General features: G+C 40.5%; 1 protein-coding gene across 1 annotated transcript in view; it reads left to right on the forward strand.

Annotated features, from left to right (window-relative positions):
• The window catches only part of LOC147227137 (uncharacterized), a 43,045-nt gene extending 20,216 nt beyond the window's left edge, over nt 1-22,829 (forward strand). Inside the window, exons 12-17 of the mRNA XM_086160097.1 lie at nt 3,192-3,344; nt 7,962-8,091; nt 8,187-8,219; nt 8,722-8,819; nt 10,302-10,385; nt 22,594-22,829. Of these exons, the coding sequence (XP_086016223.1) occupies nt 3,192-3,344; nt 7,962-8,091; nt 8,187-8,219; nt 8,722-8,819; nt 10,302-10,385; nt 22,594-22,695 (600 nt within the window). The 3' untranslated portion in view covers nt 22,696-22,829. The remainder of the gene's footprint in view (nt 1-3,191; nt 3,345-7,961; nt 8,092-8,186; nt 8,220-8,721; nt 8,820-10,301; nt 10,386-22,593) is intronic.
• The last annotated feature ends 2,192 nt before the right edge of the window (nt 22,830-25,021 follow it).

The raw sequence follows: 25,021 nt of genomic DNA on the forward strand, positions 1-25,021 counted from the left end.
GAGGCACTTAAACGCACCACGGCGCTGACTAGAAATGATGTATCTTAATCGAATCAAGACCCGTCTTTCTGACAGCACGCAGCGCCTGCAAAGGCTCTGACTTTGATCAGAACAAAAAAAAATGAAAAATAAAAGAAAAGACTTTAGAGTTCTGACAGAGGAGAGACGTGGAGAAATTAGAAATCCTTTAGAAAAAAAAAGTTATCAGAGCCTCGTCAAAAAATCGGCAGGGGGTTATTACAGGTGAGTAAGTATTATAGGTGAAAGCAGCACTGATTAGTCAGGATCGGTAGGGGAAATAATTTCTTGAAATGTCTGACATTGTTCATTTTTAATCATTATTATCGTCTTTATTAGGAGTAATGGCAATAGTATAATTAATATTGCTATTACCGGAACAATACGTGATTATCATTGTAAGAATTCACAGTTTCATTTCTGCAATTTTCTCCTTTCAATTTCTTAAATTATCCTGGAATTATTTGCATAAAATAATATTTGGGATAATATTGATAATAATGAGTATGCATAAAATTATAATAATTCTGACCATAATTCAAAAAATATTATTATTTAATAGTAATATATATTTTGTAATTAATTATACCTTAATTTTGTAATATTATGGCTTTTTCCAAAATTAAGATAAGGAGTTATATACGCACATGCACATATGTACCGCATATGAAATGACAAATTCGGTTACAGCTATATTTAACTGAAATCGAACTGTTAAAATTCATGGTTATATAACCTTACTTGTTTTACCACAACCTAATAACTGTGATTTTCCCATTTTTATTTTCATAATCCTGCCATTTTACTAGGATTAACCTCGAAATTCCATTTTGTTTTCATCATTTTTTTAAACTTTTTAATCCCTCTCCTCAATTGGGCCGCGATCAATCTAATCGCCGAAACATCGGCCGCTGCTGGATCTCCGGTGCGGCGAGGAAGACTCGGGGCAGATGAGCGGCGGGACTAAGAATAAGAGGATTACAGGTGATTGTCTCCGGGGGGCCGGCGGGCGCCGCAGATATTGTGGCCAGACAACAACCAGGCCTCCCGGCTGCTCGCCTTTACTTTATTTATTTTCCCCGCGATTCTCGCCTGCGCCTGTTTCTCCTCGGCGCCTCGCTTCTAATCTCGGGCCCGCTGACAGCCCGAGAATGAAGAGGAGCAGCGGACAAGAGCGATGGCGCCGTAATCCGTCGGCTCCTGCCGTCATTTCTCTTTGTCCCAAACCACCGGGACAAACATATTGTGTGGCGGCAAAACAGCACGACAAGAAGGATGGGCAATTTCCGCAAGTTTCATCTTACCTTTTTTTTTTTTTTTCTGTTCCTGAAGCTCTGCCTTCCTCACCCACACACTACCTCCGCCTTCTAACTCAGAGTTATTGATACAAAGGTCATTAATCAATCAAATATTGGTATTTACGTGAAGGTTTTGATTTTCAATCTCAGATCCAACCTCTCGACAGCAGCTCTTTGAGATCTTTCGGACATCGACAATCAGATCGGAAGTGTGATACAGAAAAACAACGTTAAAAAAGTACTTCACTTTGGAGGGCTATGTTGCGTTAAGCTAGCTGTCACCATGGTTACCGATGTTGACTTGGAGTTTGCGCTAACTCACTGGTTCCAGCAGATTCCAGATGACATGATTGGTCAAATGCATCAGAGGGTGACCAAACATGCCAAACAAACAGGCTGGTTGTCGCTGTTGTGACACTATTTGCGCTTTCTTCCATTGTTGTACTCCATTGCTGTCCGCAATTGCTGTTTTGACATTCCTTTCATCTTATGACGCAATTTCCCATGCGTCCTTCCCACTCGTTTTGATTGGCTGCTCGCACTGCTACAACTTTCCGCATCTACAATCCTCAACTAGCCACACTCAAGATCCTCAAATAGCCAGGCCCATTGTCCAACTAGCCACATCCACTGCCAACTAGTCATGTCTACTTTCTCCACCTGGGCACACTCACTGTTCAACTAGCCACGCCCACTGCCCAACTAGCCACACCCACTGCCACCAAGGCATGCTCTCTGACCTCAACTAGCCACGCCCATTGTTCAACTAGCCAGTCCCACTGCTCAAACTAGCCAGGCCCAAACCCCCCCCCAACTAGCCATGCCCACTGCCTCGAACTTGCGCCGTTTGTGACTCATCAAAAATAACAAAAAAATAACACAATTGTTAGAATGAGGGTGAAGCTGGGGAACAACTAGGGGTAACGCTGTATGACGTGACATGACGGCATGAACAAAAACCTCCACGAATATTGCCGATCCTGCTCTCAGGGCTGCTGGAGCCTCTCCCAGCGGTCACCGGGTGAGAGGCGGATTGCAACGTGGAGGAACCCACGCAGACACGGGGAAAACATGGAAAACAAAAAGGCCCTCCTGTCAGAATCCGGGAAACCAACCGGGGACGTTTTTGCCGTGAGGCGGAGCCGCTAACCACCGTGCCATCCATTTTTTGTGAGAATGAAATGCAACAAAAAAAAAGCATAATTAATTAGAGAGTTTGTATGAATTAAGTTGAAATGATCCTGAAGGTACTCTGTGTGGGTTAATTAATCCCTCGATTAAGACTGACAGTACTTCTATCTACCAATTAAACTGATGATATTACGGTCCTGAAGAGCCCATCTTTTGTCTTCGAGGGGGGCGAGGAGGTTATGATTAAAAACAAGAGCTGGTCTGCTGGTTTCTCCTCTGTCGTCACCCTCATTTGGGTAAAAGCTTCTTTGCTTAAGACCCCGATCCCCTGATTCCCTCCCCCCCCACCGCCCAAAATGGAAAAAAAAAAAAAAATGAAATCCTGCTTTCATTTTCTTTTCTATCCATATTCAACAGTATCTGTTTTCCCGCTGGTGAAACAGGGAAATGCTGCGTTATTCTTGGGGGATATTTACACTTGACACAATTACATACCAAATAATAACCTCTCCCGAAAAAAAAAAGAAAAAAAAAAAAAAACAAGACCCCGATTATTCATCTCGGCGGGTCAAATGAGGTGTTGGAAGCCGGCGTGTTTATTTCAATAAATAAATATTTGAATAAATAAAACCAGGAAGGGTTATTTTGGTGGGAGAACACCCTCCCGTCGGGCTGCGGGTGAGGGGACGACAGGAAAAAGGAAGCAAGTGACTTTTCCTCGCCGCCTTTGTGCTTGTCTTGCAGCTGATTGGCCAGAAGATGAGAATGTGCACGCAGCTGCACGGCTGCGACGCCTTCGTCTCGGTGCTGGAGTACCTCCTCGCCGTCGGCAATTACCTCAATGAGAATGCCGGAAAAGGAAAGGCCAAGGGATTCCGCCTTTCCTCCTTGGCCAAAGTACGCCGCCGCTCCATGCCGCCTGACCTTTGATTGAGCCGTTGCGGCGAGCTAATAGGGCCTCTCATTGATATACACAACAGGACGCCTCGCCGCCGCCGCCCCGCTGTTCCCTCCCTCCTTCACCTTTCCTGTTGCTAAAGTTCACCTGGGGCTTTTCTCTTTCACCACAGACACTTTGACATCCGCGCATTTGAGTTTAAAAAAAAAAAAAAAATGACGGGCATCGCGCCTGCAACCAACGCAGCTCTTAAGTTCATTAACTTCCTCCGAACATGGCGACTGACGAGGCGTTGGCTGGCTTTGTAAAATGCAAATTCCGAACTTTTGAATCTGATTTGAATCTCGAAGCCGCTGCGATGGCGTCGCTAGCCAAGATAGAAAGTAACAACTAGCACCCAAGAAATGTTAGAAATCTGGTTATTACATTATTTTGCTTGTATAATTGTTACGTTATAGTAATAAATGAATGACTTCAGTCATATTAATGGCACCTTAAATCTAGCCTTGAAGTTGACACATAGGTTTATATATATGCATGTATATATATTTAAATTTTCTCATGTTGTTGTCGTGTAATTCCGCTAAACTTGATTTGATATAATGCAAATGTCCTTCTGTTGCGTCTGGTCTGATGGATTACATTCCGCGGAAATACAAAGCGGGTTTAAATATTTATCCAGCCTAATTTGACGTTGAAACGGAGATAAATTAGCTGCGGTGACTCAGCCTCTCTCGGCCCCGGCTGCTTCTGGCGCCGCTCTCCTTGTAAGCAGTAACGATCGGCCTCTAACCCTCGCACTCCGAGCGCCTTCTGGGATTTTCTTTCATTTCTTTTGATCTGTTTTTTTTTTTGTTTGTTTTTTTTTCTTTATTATTTATCTTTTTAAATCCATCTCCGCCAAGGTCAAGGCCAGATACGCACGTGGCGTTTGGTTGTGTTCGCTTCAGAATCGGATCGGGTTCCTTCGCTAATGTGTGTCAAACTTTCCAAGGATTGTAGTGAATAATAATACAAAGATAAAAATTAGATTAATATGCAATATCTATATATATCTATATATGTAAAACAGTTTACGACTGTTTAGTACACAAAATTGATTTATGAAAAAAAAGGCGCTGGAATAATTTTGGTGGATGAACATGCTAATTGCGAATAGGCTGCTAACCATACTCCTAGAAGTGTCAGTCATGTTGCAGCGAATTCACCGCTGATTCGTTTTTGCGCTTTTTGCTGGAAAGGTGTCGCGGCGATGTGAACAAGGCGTTTGTGCATCGAATATTACTTTGCCGGACAGTATGGCGAGATCGACGGTCTGTTCCATCCTGGGGAACAAATAGTAGATAAAGAGAGCTGACATTGCAGAGAGCTACAAAATAGCAAACGGTGTCATACAAAGAGGTTTTCTAGGTTATCCTGAGTATGAAATTACTTTAAAACTGGAAAGGAAGCTTTTATTTCGGCCGGGTCAGAAACAGATTTATGCACTCTCCATATATATTTTTAAGTTTTATCACCCTCTCCGCAATCTTCTTAACCCGGTTAGCATCCTCCTCTGCTGCTGCATAGGTTAATTGCTAGATATCTTTGAAGGTGCAGAATGTTCGAGCGCAATAGTAGGGGTTGAAATAAATCTAAAACTTTCAGTAACACTACGAGTAGTGATCCCACGTTGATGTTAAAAGGACGAGGAGCGATGCTGAATTCATGCTGTGTGCAGATGATGCAGCGCAGGATACTGCGGTTCCTGAGCCAATCAGAGCCCAGGATAAATAACACCATGCTCTTGTTGTTTGCCCCCATAAAATACTTATCTTACCATAAAAATATTGAAATGATAAATATATAAAAAAGAAATGTATCCTGTTGAAAAATTATTTTGAGCAAGAAAACAGATTCATATGTACAGTATATTATGTACATATATCTACAGTATATGCATACACAGTAGTCCCCCCCTCCCCACACACACACATCTACAACTATATATCCAGACACACATACTCAAACACAAAACTGTAGAGCGAACATAGCTTGCAATGAAATCATCATTTAACTCAATTTTTACCTTTTTCAGGTGTGTTTTCTCTCACTTAGAAGCTAAGCTGTAGCCGCTGATGCATTGAGAGACACAGGAGGAGGAGGGCGCTGATGTTACTATTATCACAGTGGACAAATAATTGTGGAATTGCAGGTGTGGGACAGAAAAAAAAAAAAGATTACATTTTTTCAACAGCTATTAGCATCCAAGAGGTTAACGTGACATTTACACGGATGTTCCTCTCATTTGGGCTGGACAGATTTCATTTCGGTGTCCCGCACCCCCAGGCTCTGCATCCGGTTCCCATCCTACGTGGACGGCCGTTCCTGACAGGCTTATCGGAGGGAAGCGTTTTCCCACCCGAGCCAGAATTGCCCGGTGGTGTGAATAATAGCTTCGTATCGCTTCTGTTTCACATCTGCATTCCACTGAATTATATTTGAAACACTGTTTTGTGAGTCTATGTCTGGGGGGGGGGGTTCTTGGCAGGGACATAAAAATGTCCTCTGCTCCCCTTTAATGAATCCGCGGCCGCCGCTCTCCGAGGTGAGGCCTAATTGAGAAGACTAAGCTGTCGCCGCTCCCGACAAGATTCTCATCAAATTAACCGCAAAGCACTTGGAAGAAAACAGACTCGGCTTATCTCGCACCCCCCTGCCCCTCCGCCTCTCCCTCCTTTTTTTTTCTCTTTTGGTATTTGTTTTTTTTTTTTTTTTTTTTTTTTTTTTTAGTCGAGCGGGCATCGATACTTTGTCCGCGTCTCGCCGAAATACTCCTCAGAGGCCGGCTGGAGGCCGAAATTGGTAAACAACATAACCTAGAAAAAAAAAACAAGGAGAGAGAGAGAGTTCTTAACCCAGGATTAGACAGACCCCCCCGTTTGCATTTCAATTACGTGGGAGGGGGTCACGCCCGCCTTGTCAGAGCCTTCATTACCACCTTACATAAATATAACGGCCGTGTTGTCGATGGCAACCGTCGGAGGGGGTTTTATCGACCCGCTGTGACGCCTCAGCTTTAAATCTCCAGCAGAACTGAGGAAACTCTTGATGCACTTTTATTTGTCTCATTCTATTTATTTCTTTTTTTTTGTGTGTGTGTATGGGGGGGCTTGGCCGAAGGTGGGCGGTCGTGTGTTTATTGTTTCTCGATCCACTTTCATTTTACGCTCGCCTCCGTCTTTTGTCGGCTTTCCCTTTGTTTCACACAAATCGTGTCAAAATTATTTGGGGTTCTTCTAGTGGAGACTAAGGATAAACTAATCTATTCATTAATTCAATCATTATCTCTATGGCTTATCTGAAATAGACCTGCAGTTAGCATCATGGAAGGGCTGAAGTCTATTCCGGCTGTCATTTGGTGGTGGTGTTAACCCTGGATCCATCACAGGGCCGCATTTAGAGGCATGCAACCGATAACCCTATCATCATACAGACACATTAGATTTCATTTTATTTCTGGTGATTTTTAAATTTTTTTTACGATTTTTGAAGTGACTTCTATCAATTATAATTGTGGTAATTTTATGATTTTTTTGCTACAGTAGATTGATTTGTATAACCCTTTATATTTTATAATGTAACTTCCTATGTTTAAGAAAACAAAACAATAATATCTGAAAAAAAAAGACATTTTTATATTTATGATATTTTATCTAGTATCATCTTACTATTTTTGAAAAGTAAAATTTTTTCATTCCTTTAAGTCAGGGGTGGGCAATTATTTTGGCTGACGGGCCACATTTCTTTTCTAATTTTTATGCACGGGCCAACGAGGTAGCATGTAAACTGAAAAAAATGCAAAACATAATTGAAATATTTACATTTTGGGACATAAAATTATTAATGACCATATAAATGTACCAACATTATTTTGTATGTAATCATTCATACAAAATTAAACAAAAGGAAAAAATAAGGAGTTTCTAAATTCAATATAGGTTGAAGATACTTGTTAAAATATTTGAGGAAAATATTTTGGCGGGCCGGATGAAAAAGCTAAACAGGCCAGATGTGGCCCGCAGGCTATAAAATGCCCAGGTCTGCTTTAAGGTAATGAAGACTGAATTGCATTCAAAATAAGACATTTTTTGAAGTAATTTCTTAACTATTTAAAAAAAAAAAAAAATTCAGATTCATTTCTTGCTTACTTTTAAAATCGTTTCTATTTATCGTAAATATTTGTTTAATTCCGTTCTTAAATGAGACGATTAATAGCGAAGCTGCTTTAGATACTAACAATAGCAGTAAAAGGAGAAAAAAAAAAGAACTAAAGTGGATTTCAGGTTCTACCAAAGCGGATTTCATCGGACAATCGCGTATATTTAGCATTTTCAAGGTAAAACGGAACAAAAGTCCCGCCCGTCGGCGTAAACAGCATCTCATCGGCGGCGTCCCATTCTCCACCTGACCTTCGGTAGGCAGCTGGCGGCGGTGAAAATACCATGCGCCCGGCTGCTGTTGGGGCCATTGTGCAACTTGTTCTCTCAACATGTGGCAGATAACTGGATGTTTGCTCAGTCCTCGGTCCCCTTTCACTCCTCTTTCTACACCTCCAACCCCGAACCCTTCCTCAGCTCCCCCAGCTCCGCGGCAGAAACAGGAAGTTCACCTTGCTCCACGCCCTGGTGGAGCAGCTCATGCTGCGCGAGCCCAACCTGGCCTCTTTCACTCAAGAGTTGGACGAATTCGAGACCGTCCCGGGAGGTAACCGCTCACGGAGATTTGATGAAAAATAAATAAAAACATGGATGTTTTTTTTTTGTCTGCTTTGTGATTGTTTTTCCTTTTTTTCCCCCCAGCTTCCATCAAAGGCCTGACCGCTGAGATCGATGGTGAGTACACACCCACGCACCAGGGCGGGGGATTGTAATTCTATGCGGATAATTGTGAATAAAATAAACCCAAAACAACCAGAAAGAGGTTTATTCACAATTACGTTTTCTTTTTCTGGTTCTGCATCGAATGTTTCGCAATCTATGGCCTGCGGCGATGTATTTCAATAATGATTGGAGCTAAAATGGAATTGGTGGAGACCCCTAGTGGTCGGAGGACTTCAGGGTGCAGCTTCTCTCAATCTCTAACTGCTGTATAACCAGTGAGGATGAGTGAGAAACATCATTACTTGTGGCTGCAGTCGTTTTTTTATTTCTCCGGAACCTATGATCTCATTGTTTGGAGACACAATGCCATCCATCCGATAAAACTGTCTCTACGGCAACCCGCAAAACAGCAAGGGCGCAAACAAACAACCCCGCTTGGCAGATTGACTCCGGAGCCACAGTTAAATATGGTGACCGGTGTGTGTGTGTGTGTGTTTGTGTGTTTTTCCTCCAGTGCTTAAGAACGCTCTGCAGAAACTCACCCACTATGCAAAAACTTTCAACAAGAAAAACGCCGGACGTCATCATGCCAGCTTCTCCAAAGACCTGAAGGTGACGTTCAGACCAAGAAACAAACTTGACTTTGGTTTCTTTAAATGAATGTATTCAGATATTGATGCCGTTTGCCACCGTTCTCTTGTTTACGACCGGCCTTGTTTTCTCAGCCAGTGTTTCCCTCCTCGCAGGGGACGCTGCGGAATGGGAACAACACTTCCTGGATTATATTAGCAGATCATTTGCAGCGGCAGACCCCCCCCCCAACAACAACAATCATCACTGCGTCGGACTCATTTCTCATTCCATCCGCCATGCGGAACTCGATGTAAATTTTTCGGTTCTCGCTTGTTTTCCATCCACCGTAATCCACCGACGCCTTGTTTGATTCGATAATTCTTTTTTTTTTTCCGCCTGGCTTTCTCCCCGCTAGTTTTCTGAAAACACAAACAGGGGCTAATGTGACAAGGCGACAGATTCCTAGCATCGCCCAAATTGGGCACTGTTGTTCATAGATGGGTGCGTGCTAGAGGCTAGCTAGCATACAATACCAAATTTTGTTGTAATTCATAGCAAAAAAAAAAAAAACACCCTCCCTGTTTAAAATTAGCTGGTTGATGGTTAGCTACCGAGCATCTGCCGCATGCGTCATCCGCATTTGGGACCACTTGGTGCAACAACAATACGGACATGCATCTATGAGTTCGACCAGAAATGAGGCCTAATGTAGAACGAGTCATCTGTCACAGCGCCGCATACAGAGACATACATGTCAGGGGGAAAAACCCCTGGCAGGAGGGAAGGGCCGAATGGCCTTTTAGGCAATACAGGAAGCACTTGGTTCAAGACAACCTTGACCTACAGCTTTACCTGGTAACTTCGCCATCTCCCTTAAATATATCAAGAAAGTGTTGTTCCATCATTCTGAAAAACTCTGTTTGCATCATTGAAACAAATTTTGTGCAGGAACTAGTTAGTGAGTGGAGCGGAAGAATATGTTATTATGTGGCGCTATACACGGAAGACGACTTCGCCTGTTATACAGTACTTGTGGTAAAAACTCCATTAGGATGTAATTATCTTAAATCTAGTTATTAATCTGAAGTGTTTAAAGGGAAAAGTTCACATTGATACTGATTGGTACCTGGGGTACTTCAGGGTATTTGTAATGATTTCAGATTTTTTTTTTGTATTATTCTGTGATTTGTTAAGCATCTCAACTGGGTGACGCATTATCTATAAATTTACAATGGTAAAAACAATGCTATTTGATTTTGAAGTGTGCGAGGAAAACAAAAAAAAAAGAACCCTTACTCTGACTCAAGGGTTTTGACAAAACAAACGTGATTGATATGAATATCGATTTGAAATTAGACCCAAGCTTTAGTTGGGACCTTTTTTTGTGGCAGACAGACCAGTGCAGATGGTCCAGGCTAAAGGGGGTGGCTCCTGAAAAAAATTCCACGAGTGGAAAAATCCCACCTGTCGGCCGGAGAACCATCCATGACCTGATGAATAACTCTCCCCCGTGTCACCCAGGCAGCCATCGAGAGATACAACGGCGACCTGGCGGCGCTGACGAAGACGTGCGAGGAGATGAAGAGACTCTACTCTGTCATACTGGTAATCCTTGAGTTATTATTTCAATATCTCTCTTGAGCGGCCTGGGAGATGGATGGTTCCCTTCCCGGGAGCGTCCCCCCCCAATTATTTGCCATCTTATCTTCCTCGCTCCACACGATGACGGCAAAAAAAAAAAAAAAAAAAGATAAATATATAAATACTTTACAAGGGATGCCAGGTTTTATCCACCAGGAGTCCTTGAGGGTTTACCTTAAAAAAGATGTAATGCCTCTGATAATCAGTGTGTGACTCATACCTGAGACGAAGCACCTGTGGCGAGGTCGTTACGCTGATCGCTAACGCTCTCGTCCATAGGGGGGAATTTGTCATTTATTGGAATATTTGAAATATCCCCGATCTTAGTGTACCATTCGGGCACGTGAATGTGACTTGGTCGCGTCTTATTGGACAATGGATTCGAGGGACGGCGGCCATAATGAAGAAGTCTGTCATATTGCGGTTCACTATTTGCGGTCTCACTACATTGAAAATCTGCGAGATAAAATTGCCAAACGCATGATTTAGAGAATAGAAGCAATATAAAATTGTATTGCTCAAAATATTTTTTTGCGGAATATATGTATTTTTATAGATTTATAGTTTAAATTACTTTTCTTGGTAAAAGACAAATTTTCTATTTTTGTGTCTGTGCACATATATATATATATATATATATATACACACACATACATATATGTGTATATATATATACATACATATGTGTGTGTGTATATATATATATATATACATATGTATGTGTGTGTGTGTATATTTTTTTTATATAATAATTTATACAATAATATATATAATAATTTACATATATATTTTATATAATAATGTCACAGTACGAAGGACTCTGGTTCGATTCCGACAAGGGGGATGTTTTTGTGTGAAGTTTGCATCTTCTCCTCATGTCTGCATGGGTTTTCTCCGGTTTCCTCCCACAGTCCAAAAACATGCAGCAGTTTTATAAGAAAAAATTGGGAAAATTGCCCCAAATTGTTTTTGTATCTGGCCTTGCAATTGACTGGCAACCCGTCCAGGGTGTACCTTAGCTCTCACCCAATGACTGCTGGGATATATATATACAAACACAGTGGTCCCTCACCACACTTCAACTTTTGTGGTCTCACTGTATCACAGATTTTTTAGCTTTTTTTATCTAATTTTATGTTTGCCATGCTATTGATTTTTGCAGTATAAATATATTTTTTTATTGCAAAAAATCTGCGATATTGGCTTGTTTTGAAATTGTGAAATTGTATTGATCTACCTTTTTTTGACAGTATGTATTTTTATATATTTATTCTTTCAATGTTTTTTACGGTAAAATAAGCGACCAGCCAGAGCATGGTGTTCTGTATCCTGGGCTGATTGGCTAAGCTACCGTAGCATCATTCCCTGCATCTCTTGCATGAAGCATGCATTCAGCATCTTGCCTTCTCCATTTCACCGACGAGCTATCAATACTTGTTCTCTTCCTGTACTTGAGTATAGGAAGTGACTATAAGAGTATGGGAATGGTTAATAAGAGCGTGTGGAGGGTCATAAAGCTTTAAAATATATATGAATAAAATATGGTCCCTACTTCACGAATTTTTGTTTATTGTGGCTGGTTCTGGAATGCAAGCCCCGCAATAAATGAGGGGCTACTGTAGTTGTCGAGTGTTTCAGCTTTGTTACTGAATCCATCCCTCTTCTACATTAGCTGTTTGCTCAAGCGCTATCAGGGAGTTGGCTGGTGTCTGCACGCTCACGGATTGGGCTGCCACAGAAGCTTTTCCCATTGCATCTCATTGATGCAAAAATTAGCATTGGTTAGCAGTGCAACAAAAAAAAACAGAACAGGAAGCTTCAGCAGGGTAGGCTGAGCTGAGCTACGCCAGCTGGTGGCCTGCAGTGGTATTGCCGCTCGGAAATCCGTATTCCTTGTTAAAGTCACAGCTTCTTTTTTTGTTTGTTTCGTTAAAACGGTCATGTTCCTCGTGCAGCTCTGATTGATACTTTGAAAGATATCAAAAGGCCGATTTCTATTTTTTTGGCGCCACATTCTCCTAGCATCACGAGCCCTATGGGAGCTTTTTTTTCTAAACACTCCACCCTCCCACTATCATCCATTATCAGATTCAGACGAGGGCCCTCTATATTCTTTTATCACGCCGTCTGTGCGGAAGGCGGTTTTTCGCCGCTCGCTAACCTCCTTAGATCAAGTTTATGGCGCCGGAGCGTACGGCTGACACCTTAACAGGTGCTGTGTCTTTTTTATAGAACCCGCCCAAAAACAATCAATACCAGAGGAGCTCCAATTTTCACACCTTTCCCACATCTCCGCTCTGACGATCCATCATCATCATCCAGGGGAGGTGGGGGCGCCTACCCCCCCCTTCCCCTCGCCCCGCCGTGTTTGAGCATTGAGCTATGATGGGATGTGTATCGCATTACGGACGTCGCAAATTCAATACCCGCCTTTTGGTGCGTGGCACGCCGCAGAAACTTCCGAGAGACGTCCACAAACACATCGTGAGCAAACCAAAACGAGCCAATTGGATCACTCGGGGGGAGGGGGGTGGTAATCTGTGGATTCTAGCACCCGTCTTCCTGAAGACTGTTAGCGATTTGTTGTTTCCATCGTTTTCACCTTTTGGTCATCAATAACACCCTTCCTGTTGCTTCTACTATCTCTAGTCCCCGCAGGGACTCGACCTCGGGGCCTTTCTATATACAGGCCAGACGTTCTCCCCGGATCTACACGGGTTCCCTCTGGGTTCCTCCTGCTGACTTAAAACATGCAGGAGGTTGATTGGAAACATGTGAATGATCTCTATATGAAGTGTGAGCTAAAGCAAACAAAAAAAAACCCTAAATCAAAGCTATTAGTGAATTCATCTGTTGTTTTTTTAAATTCATTACTACTGTATTAAAACACACACACACACTGTATATAAAAATTATTCACCATAATAGGCAGTACAAGTTGCGAGTTAAAGGTCTCAACTGAGATGTTTTATAAAACAAATAAACAACCAGGAGTTGAGTGAAAATATTGATTCACTGGTTGATGATTGAATCAATGAATCTGATGATCTGTTTTAGTTTCTGCAGCTGGGTTTCAGCGTCACGAGTTTGCTACCTGTTTTATTTTGCCTGTGTTGCTTCTTAATGATAATTTATCCTTATTACTCTCTCGTGGGGAAATTCATTCTCTGCAATGAACCCGTCATGGATGAACCACGTGCAGTAGGCTGCCGTCCAGGGGAGCAGTTAGGGGGTTCAGTGTCTTGCTCAACAACACTTCGATGCGAATGTTCAGTAACAAAGACAATTGCGCTACTTCCTGTGCCACGCCACCTGCGTTTTGTGTTGGTGCTTTACTTCATGCATCTGTCAGATCCCCATTTGTGTTTATGCTTGTTTTACCAGCAGGCGGATACTGGAATCCATTCATTATTGTTATTAGATTATATATTAATATGTTATTATTCCGAAAGAAGAAGAAGAAGAAGAAGATTAGTATGTCGTTATTCAAAAAAAATAGGCAGTACAAGCGGCAGATCAAAAATCTCAACGGTACTTTTTGAAAAAACAAATGAACAGGAATTTAGTTAGATTATTGATTCAGTCATAGATATGAAATAAGCTCCATTACCCCTGATAATCATGAAGATAATCAATGAATAAATGAGCCATTATTTTGAAAAATCATTCAGATGCTATGTTACCCCTGCCTCTGATCCGCTGGAAATCTCGGGCTTTGCCCAGCTGCATTTTCAGTCGACAAAATATTTAGAGCTTCGCTGAAAAAATTCATTGTCGAGAAAGAAAAACTGCATGACCGGGTAATGTTAAGTAAAGAACGGGGATTAGATCTGTGACGAACATCGGTTTACAAATCCCTTTTAGACAGATTATTGGCAATAACACACACACACAAAGAAACTGATCCAGTACTTTGACATAATAACGAAAAGAAAATTAAACAATCAGTTTTAAAGGAAACCTCTGTTTTAAACTTGCTTTTGTTTTTGCAATAATTCAATTAAATATCAAACTGATGCCCGGGAACTTGTGAGAAGTTTTTTTTCCCTGAAGAGGCGTTCACTCACCTGACTCATGGTTGAACTTTAAAAACAGGTTCGGTTTTATATCGGACGACATAAATAGCGCCGAAATGCAAATGCGACCTTTATATTTTCTTTGTTTTTTTTTCTTCCGGCAAGACGTTTTATCTATGCGTTTTACCTCATGGAGGCGCCCACATTTATATTTGCAAATAAAAACCCCAATTCTTTAATCTGCCTTTTTTTTTGTCTATTTAATAACTAGCAGAGCTTGTTCTTTTTCCGGGCCAGCCGCCTGAGGTTCCATCGATCCCTTAAATCTACCTTTAACAACCACTGTTGTGATTTACGGCGAATATTTTGCCGTAAATCGCAGCGCCGACCCGCGTGAAACCTGCGATTTGTTGAATTCCCCAAACGGGGGCGGTTAAAGACGACGGTTCCATTGTTGGGACAGGGGAAGGCTATTAAAAGCTGTTTTTGAAAAAAAAAAAAAAAAAAAGACAGAAACTATTCATCTTGGAACACCTTATACTCGTCTGGAGGGGATCTTTAATTGTTCGGGGTTCTACTCCGGTATTTCAGCAGAAAATCTCACCATCTCAGCAAGCTGATTCTAATAGAGGCACCTGATTGGGCGACGCAGTCCAGCGCCCCCCGTGGAACAGTGATACAAAACAATCCGAGTGTGTGTGCATGGCCGATTCACCCCCAGCGGACGGTTTGGTAATTGCAGGTTCATTCGCGGCCTCGCGGCCCAACAAAGCATCTTTGACAAATCTCTGAAAGAGAAACGGTCGGCCGAATCTGCAGCTAACGGAGTTCTGTCGTTGTTTAGCTGCGTTAGCTTAGCATCAAAGCAGCTGAAATCACATGCGTGGCGACAAGCAAGGTGAGCAAAACACTTAGGGCTGTTGACAATAAGGCGATATTGGAAAGTGATTATCATTGGCGACGTCACACAGGTACTGACGCCAGTGTTACCATAGCAACCCAAACAGTATCACAACAAACCATGTCTGATTCGCTACAGAGCACCCCCCGCTGGAGGCTTTAAGAACTAGTTCCCAGGCAGCTTCTGTCACCAGGAAGGAACGGGTGCACGCGATTGGATCAATTGGATGTGCATTCCAGACACGCTTGAGAATGACATGAATTTAAAAAAATGAAAAGGTTAAAGAAGAAAAAGAAAAAAAAAAAAAGAGACGGTGAAATCAATGCAGCCACTCATAACACTTCACAACCCGAAAAAGGAGTGAAAAGAATTACAATTAAATCTTACCGTTTCTCCAGCAAAGGTTCAAATCAAGGCAGAGATGATGGTATCCATGGCAACAGAGCATTTTATTTAGGATTAACTAAACTTAAATACGGCTAAAGACAGAACTGGACAAAAAACAGGGAGTACAAACAGAGAGAGTGACTGTGAGGTGGTCACATGATCAGGTCAGGAGGGCAGCTGATTGGACGAGGCAGCAGATTGACTAATTAAACGCAGGTGATTGCAAGAAAAAAGGCGGGAAAATATTCCAGATGGCGCAGGAAGTAAAGCACCAACACGAAACGCAAGAAGCTACACGAAGCAAAATAAAACAGGAAGCAAACTCATGATTTTGACGCCCAGAGCTTAAATAATGCAGAAACTAAAACAGATCATCAGATGCATTCACGCAACTATTCATTTCAACCTGTGAAACAATAATATAACTAAACTCCTGGTTGTTGTTTTTTTTTCCAAACATTTTTGTTTTGCATTTGTATTTTTGACTGCTTGTACAGTCAGATTTTTGAATAATTATACGTATAAAAAAAAAAAAGAATAAATAAAAAAAAAAAATATATATATATATATGTATATATATATATATATATATATATACATATATATATATATAGTAATAATAATAATAATTAAATAAAAAAATAATATTGATGGGACTCTGAAGAATAAAAATCCATGTCTCTGTTGCTTATAAATCAACAGAAGAAAATCACATGTTAGAATTTGAGACAATAACTTGGTGTCAATTGACAACCTTCTCTCATTCTGTTTTTTAATCATTTAAAAAAAACAAAACAATGAATTCACATATAATTTTTTTTGCTGCATTCACACTTCATATAGAGATCATTCACACATCTCTGATCAACCTCCTGCATGTTTTTGGACTGCGGGAGAAACTCATGCAGATACAGGGAGAACATAGAGGCTCCACATAGAGAGACATGGAGGCGGGGGAGGGGGAACCCAACCACGGAGCTTCCTGCCGTGAGGCGGAAGCGCATCCTGCTCCCGTCCACAGAGGTGGAGTGACGGGCGAGTCCGGCAGGGGGAGCCGGAGGTCATCCCTCCAGCTGGTCTTTGAGAAGCGGCAGAGACGAAGGTCGACGCCGATGGTAACTTCACACCTCGGAGAGGTTGATTCCGGACGTGAGTCACGGCTCTCAAGGCTTGTTGAGAGCCTGAGCGCCGCGGTGGTGGCGGCAACGGCGGCGGCGACTTCGGCCCTCCTGGCCGACCCCCCGCTGCCGGGGCCACTTTCCAATCAGCCTCCGGAGGTCGGGGATCATTTGTTCCAAAGCTTCAAGTGGTTTCTCTCTACATAATTAATCACCAGGTGTCCTGCAAACCAGCCCCTATGAATGGCGCCGCTGTCGCCGAGCCGAGTCCGAACCCCGCGCTCCCTCCCACGCCCTCGGCCGCCACTACACCCCCTCCCGCCGGATATTTTGCAGAAGAGCCCTGAACTGAGTGAGACCCGGAGGAGCGCGGGCGGAGGCTGATGGAGGCTGACTGGGTTGGGTCGTTTTGGGAAAAGGCATCACATTCGGTCTCGTCACGGGACAGAGGGGGCGTGTAAAGGTAGAGGCTCAATGCGGTGCCCCTGGAAGGAAGGCCGACATGCGGGGTGATTTAACACGGAAGGAGCCCGTCGCTGGTTTCCTCGTGGTCGCAGGGGGTCCGGTTTGAAGAGCGGTGCCGGAATGGAACCCGAAGTCTTTCCCGTTTCCGCGGCGATGTTTTTTCTTTTTACATAATGCTTGCTCACGCGGCGTCTGGTTTCAAGTAACTCCATGAATAAAAGCTGAGGGTGATGGTTAACGGGTTGGATAAACACTCCGCTGTCTGGATCCGAAAGAGAACAAAACGCTATGCAACTAATATACATAAGTGAATACATTTAAAATTGAATACATTGAATTGAATTTAATGAATGAATGACTATATTTCTAATTCACTCATTTTACACACTCATTTCATACACTCATTTTACCTCTACTCTTCTGAATTCACATGTTTTTTTAATGTGTGTAAAGCACACATTATATCATTAAAGTTATTTTATTACATACATGATTATTACATTCTCCATGCCTTTAACTAGGCAAAGGGGGAAGTTACTCAGGTTTTATCTATCTATCTATCTATCTATCTATCTATCTATCTATCTATCTATCTATCTATCTATCTATCTATCTATCTATCTATCTATCTATCTATCTATCTATCTATCTATCTATCTATCTATCTATCTATCTATCTATCTATCTATCTATCTATCTATCTATCTATTTGTTTCATTTGTTTCTTCGACTACAAGACTATTTTAAACATGGTTTGTTTGTCTTTTTTATTTTCTTTATCAATTTTTTTTCTTTACTTACATCTTTTTTTCCCCAGTATTTTTCTCCAAATTTTCTCCGAATTTTTAGTCAAATGTCTCAGTATTGATACGTAAAATGCAGAAAATTATAATTTTCGTGATAATTCGTTACTATTATGTATGAAATTGAGGTGGACTCCCAGCTTCATTTAATGGCCCATCAGTGCTCGTACCTCTGCTATGACAACTGCTTTCATAACAGCGAATGCATGGGTTAAATTAAATAAGATCTATATCTATATCTTGATATATATTTATAGCGTTAAAGATTTCACTGTTTCAATAAAAAAAAAAAATCTTGCATTATGCAGTACTGTCTATATCCACAGGGGGCGCCAGGACACACACAAAACTCATTTGGGGCTTTATTTTAGTGACTTTTGTCCAGCATTTCATTTTGGGGAAAAAAAAAAACAGAAAACACACACAAAAACATGCACACACATGCGCCCACACACACACACACAAACACACACTATGAGGCTTGTTTATGCCGCCCCCAAGCGCCCCCTCTGGTTTCTTAGGGAAGAGACGTACCTGAAAGTCAAACATCCGACAAAATCAGGAAACATTCCCATGTCTTTTCCTCCTGTTTCTTAAAACGTCCACGTTCTGCCTCTCACTGCTGAATATTCGGGAGCCTTTAGACAAACCCGCGGCCCCTCGGGGTCCCTGCTCCTCCTCTTTACCCTCTGACGAAGGTGATGAATTAACGGGGGGGGGGGGGGGGCTTTGTCGGGATGTTTCGGTCCATTAATATTCTCCACCGCTCGCCAGGATTGCGGGTTCTGTCCCAAAGCTTATTCTGTTTATTTTATTTTTTCCAGAACTGGACTGTCACAGCTGTCCCCGTTCATTCCTCTCTCGCTTTTTAAATTTTGTATGTGAGCCAAAAACATCCCCCCTTAAGCGCTATTTTTTGGCTGATTTTCCAGCAAATAGTCAAAGATTTCCTGAAAAAAAATCTAAATGAATTCCAATTGAATTTTTTTTCCCAAAGAAATATTTTGTCCAAATAAATATTTATTAGCATGTTGGCGCTCTTCCTCTTCCATTTGTTTGAGCTAATCGGTGGCTAGCGTGCTAATTGCTACATACACTTCCACACGTGGCCACTAGGGGCAGCGTTGAACATCAGGATCTTTTCTTTTGCCTGTTTTGAAACAATCTCTCTTTTCCATAAATAGGTTCGACATAAAATCCTTTTTGTTTATTTTTCACTCAGACTTCTTTGACTCTGTGCCCAAAGCCCCCTTAAATAACAGGAAGAGGAAGAAGAAGAGCGGGGGTTTCCTCGCAGAGACGTGGCAGCTTGTTGCCCTGGGCTAATCTTTCTTTTTTTTTTTTCAATCTTTTGCATTTCAAACCCTCCTGCTGTCGAAGAAAAAACTAAAATGATAAGTAAAGCAAACGTGCCGGGAAGCTGCCGTGGTTGGATCGAGCCCAGTGACCCGTGGCCTTCCCCGAGAATTTCACAATAAAAGCCAACGCTTGTTTTGACAGCCGAACGCCGGGCAGCGGCGTGACGCCAAGACAGCAGGAAATATTCAAATGAACCACGGCGATTTGTTTTCCCACATCGGCACCGGTGCCCGCCCGCCGGCTTTATTTCATTTCTGCATTGTTATTAATGATTTATTACAGAAGAAAACAAAAAAATGATTAGATCTGATGCACAAAAATAACTTTGCGATGTGTGTTCGCAGATGGTCGTGGAAGCAAAACTTTGGAAAAGTAGTTCAAGTTTGGAAAATGGGCAGAGGACGATGTCGCGTTAAATAAATACACTTCAATATCTTCATTTTGGCTGAGAAAGCTGTAAACATATTTCTACCTTCAGTGAGTTTCTATTTGTATTTATTTAGTTTTAAAAGTTTGAAAACATTATCAAAAAAAAAAAACAAACTGAAAACTGGCAGATGACTCGGACATTGGAAAACAGAAAAATAGTTTTTGCTAAAAAAAAATATTGTCTTGAGAAAAAAATTTGAAAAATCCCCAAATTTGTATGAACTCTGTAAAATGTATTAAAAAAGTGCCCAAAAAAGTAATGAGCTTAAAAGAAGTAAATAAAACAAAAATTGAAAGTAATGATTAAAAAATAACATATTATTATTAACAACTCATTCATGTACTGTAAATGTAAATAATTAAAGTCATGATGAAAATAAATAATGTAATCATGTAAATAACTAATTTAATAATGTACATAAATAAATTAATAGTGTAAAAAAATGATGTGATGATGTAAATAAATAATTGCATAATGTAAATAAAGCAATACTGTAAATAAAAAATGAAACCATAAATAGATAAACGAGTGTGTCGTGCAAATATCTGCAAAGTTGACAAGCTATCTATCTATCTATCTATCTATCTATCTATCTATCTATCTATCTATCTATCTATCTATCTATCTATCTATCTATCTATCTATCTATCTATCTATCTATCTTTGTACTGCAGTGGTGCACACACTTTTTCAGCATGTGAGTTACTTAGAAAATGTCGAAGTCAAAATGATCTACCAACTATATAAATGCTAAAATATATTTATTTGTAATTATATTTAGAACTCCTTATATGTGCACTATATGTTGGCGTATCTTGCAGAACTCATGTACCCATATTGCACAATACAACTATACTTTTTTGGTCAATACCTTGCTCTGATGACTTGCTCTGAATCGCTGAGGCAAAAGCACTTTGAAAATCACAAAGTGGAAAAAAAAAAGTCCTCCTCTGTTCCCTGTGGAAGTAGCACGTTTTTGGCTTCTTAGAAGGTCCAGCTCCCCCACTTGTTTTCTTAAGTTTGAAAAAAATAAATCGGGGAATAACTAGGTAACTCGCTAGCTTGGTAGAGTTTTGCAGCACCCGCACTATCTTCGTGATCCACCGGTAGATCGGGAACGAGGCACTTTGCGTCCCTCATCTACTGCGTCTTTGTGCCCTGTGTTTGTGGGCCGGACGATGATGTCACCTGGAGAAGGGTCAGGGGTCAAAGGTCGGGTGGGAGGTCACATGACCTGCAACCAGCAACTTTCTGAACTCACCCCTCTCCATTTAATTGAATCCGTCATGCTTGAATCCTCAACTTTAGCACGGAGGGAGAGGAGGTTTTTCTCAGTTATTTATCTATTATTTATTTGTCATTATTTGTTCGTTTGTTCGCCAATTTTCCGCTGGTTAATCCCCCTCTTTCCTCCTCTTCCGAGCAGACGAGTGATATTTGTTATTTCAAATGAGGAGGGAAACGGCTTGATTGAGTTGGCGGGGTTGGACAAGACAGGAGGCGAAGAGGAGGAGGAGGGAGAGACAGAACGAAAAAAAACATTTTCTTTTTTTTTCTGCCCGTAAGCTTCAAGCAAAAAGATGAAAAAAGGAGGCAGAACATCAAAAATAAAAGATAGTTACCGTTTTATTATAATAAATGACCCGTAAACTGACAGGAAAATCGGACAGGAAAGAAACTTGCAGAAAAACAGAGAGAAAGAAAAGGTATGAACTTGTTTCACGAGTGAAAATAGAAATATACATTTATATTTTCTGAAGAAATAAAATGATGTTTCAAAGAGGGTGCGTCTATGTGTCTGTGTGTGTGTGTGTGTGTGTGTGTGTGTGTGTGTGTGTGTGTCCTTGGCTCTGAGATGGTTTCACAGAGGTTGATATGCTGTTTTTCTCATTAGATTTATTTTGTTTTTTTCTCTTTAATTAGCTTTAAGATACAAACAAAAACCTCCCGGAGCTGCAGGGGCTCCTCTCCTCCTCCTTTTTCCTCCTGTTTTCTGTTTCTGATTGAGTACATGAACTTTCAAAATGTTTTTCTGTATTTTTTATTTATTTTTCTACCTTCCATTTTTCATCATTTACTCTTTTTCACAATATTTTGTGGGTTAGATTTTTACTGTATTTTTTCAGATTTCCTTCTAACACTTTAAAAAATTCTTCATTCAAAATGTTCCTTTTCTTTTTGATTTGTTTACTACTTTTTTCCTGTAACTTTTTAAAATTCCTTTTTTTTTCCTGTATTTTTTTTCCTTTATATTTCTTTTTATTTCTATTTCTATTTATTTTATTTTCTCACAATTTTATTGTTTTTCCGTAAGCATCAACTTTGACATTTTCAAGGCCCGTTTAAAAAAGTATATTTTTTCAGGTGATTTTTTTTTTTTCACAATTCTTTTTAAATAAGACATTGCTCCTTTTTTATTCATATACTTTTGAACCACCTTCTGGTTAACTGAGCATTTCTTGATTGAGTTAATTTAAAAAGTTGAGTCGATTTGAATTCTTTTCATCCTTTTTCAGGGTTGATTTTCAATAAATCATAAAATATATATTTTTAGTTTTCTTCTCATCACACGATAAATCAGATAAAAACATCATGCGATGAATTAAAATGTGGAACCTGCCATTACAGGGTTTATGTGTTTCATTACCAAACTGCTCATGCTGTGTTTTGTTTCTGTCCTTCTCCCGGCGAAGGTTAAATTCGGGGAGCCGGCGGACCGCGACTCCCAGGAGCTCTTCGGTTTGATCTCCGGGTTCATCCAGGACTTCAGGACGGCCCTCGCCCAGATCTCATGACCTTAAATCCCTCCTGCCCATGGAAAAAAAAAAGAAAAAAAGAACAAAGAAAACCCCTTTGTGCAAGTGTGAAGTTTTCATTTTTATGACTAGACGTGTGCGTGTGTGTTTGTGTGTGTGTTTCTCGATGAAGTGAATCAGACATTGCGTCAAAAAAAGCGATTTAAAAAGGAACTAGTTGAAAAAAAAAAAAGCGCTGCTCCCATCAGAGGTTTCCACAGCCAATCATCTCCCTCCATCTGACCATCTTCTCTCACACCAACTAACTTCATGTCCTCTTTCCCTCCATCCCATAAACCTCCTCTCTGGTTCTTCCTCTCTGAAACTTTTTGACTGGAAGAGCCATAAAAGCCAAATATTTCTAAATATGTTTGATTTAGAGCCATGTAGTATTTTTAACGTATAATAAATGAAATGTGTCTTACTTTTGGTGCTGCATGGTTTTGTTTGAAGTGCCGCTTCATATTTGACAATTTTATCATTGCATATTAGACATACCGCAGATCCTGCTCGCTCCACAAATGCAAATTGTTCTGTCTCTCTCGCAGCCTGGAATGCACGGTAATCATAGCCTTCTTTTTCTTTTTGCCATCTTTTCCGTTACAAGGGTAGAAGTGGATAAATTGGTTGGCTATCTGATAAAATAGATCTCTTCACCTTTACAATGATCCGGACATGCTCGGAGGCCACTGGTTCCCGACCCGACCGAAATTTATCTTCATAATTCATTTCTGTTTACTTTTTCATATATTGTCCGGGAGCCATATATGGCTCGCGAGCCATAGGTTCCCGACTGCTGCTCTAGAACCTCCTGCTAGGCGGATCTGACATCAGATCTTCACTCTCCTTCCTCTGTCCTTGTCCTTTATTTCCAGAATATCTAAAACACGATCACCCGATCCTCTCCGTCCTTTTCAAGCTCGTCATCTTCATCTCCAGCTCTGCCTCCTGGTTCACCTCTTTAGATGTTCCTCCACTTGCACCCTGCTTTCACTTAGAGATCACGGTGTCATTGGCAAAACAGCGACAAAAAAGGAGAATTTCTCTGACAGGAATTTGAAGATGATCGGTAAATATTTGTAAAGAGTCTGAAAGAACCATTCGTTTGGAAATCTGGCTTTTAAAATTTTTCTTAAAGGCAGCTCCGCCTGGAGAAATGAGGAAGTTTAGTGTAGTGTGTATGCCTGGTGTGTAGGGGGTGCTGTGACAGAAACAGTGCCGTGCAGTCAAAACAAAAGTGTTCATTTTTAAGGATTAACCATGACGGCAAAAAAGGATTGAGATTCGTATCAGCTGTCACCATAGTAACGCGGGTTATATTAGAAATTAGCATTTTCTGGCTCCCAAAAAGACAATGAAACACCCAGAGGATGAAAAACAAGAACTTTAACGGATTCTCCTGGACAGCCCAGGAGAATTCTTTTGAAAAAAGGTGATATAAAATCGGAACAAAAGCGAGAAACAGCCTTCAAATCAGACAGTTGTGAACCGAAAGAGGGGAAAACCCAGAGAGCTAAAAGAATCTGAAAAAAGTGGCAGCAAAAAGTTGCAAAAATAAGAAAGTGCTGCAAATCAGGAGAATAATTGCAAGAGAATCCAACCAACTTTTGGTTTACTACTTAAATATTTGGAAATACTTGATATTATTGTCAAATATTAGAACTCCACGTACTTATGGGAATCATTGGTTTAGTTTCAAATAAAAGAATTTTTTCTTTGTTTCTTCAAATATTGTGGTAATTTAAAATTATATGATTTGATTGTGGGAAGAAGTGTAAAAGTTTTTTTGGGTTCATGTTCGCTTGGGTTGAAAAAAATCCTACATAGACCTTAAATACTTAAAAAAAACTTTACACTTATGTATGTATTAATGAAGAAAATTAAAACAGATATTCTTAAATCAAATTTACTGATCAAACCTCAAAATACACCTATTTATCATTTTCATTTCATCATTAATAATTCCTCAAAATATATAGAGAACTACGTACATGTTAAGTGAATATATCATAATATATTTACACTATATATCCATTCTGTAAGTTATATGTGATGTGTACATTTGTAATGGCGATATAAATAAATATTTATATAGATATATTTACTTAATATATAGATAGTGATATATTTTTGATTTTTTCTGAATTACCATCAACAATCGATGTATGTTGCACAGTACCTGCATAGTAGTGTGTGTATTGTATATATTTTTGGATGTTTTAATGGATAAAAAAATACTTTATATCAATACAATACAATTTTGCATTTTAAAGACCTGCCTGTCTCTGATTCCTGACATTCTCATGCACACACACACACACACACA

This window comes from Fistularia commersonii, chromosome 14 (assembly GCF_037954325.1).
Source record: "Fistularia commersonii isolate RoL2024-O1a breed Wild chromosome 14, RoL_Fcom_v1.0, whole genome shotgun sequence".
NCBI classification, from domain to species: Eukaryota; Metazoa; Chordata; class Actinopteri; order Syngnathiformes; family Fistulariidae; genus Fistularia; species Fistularia commersonii.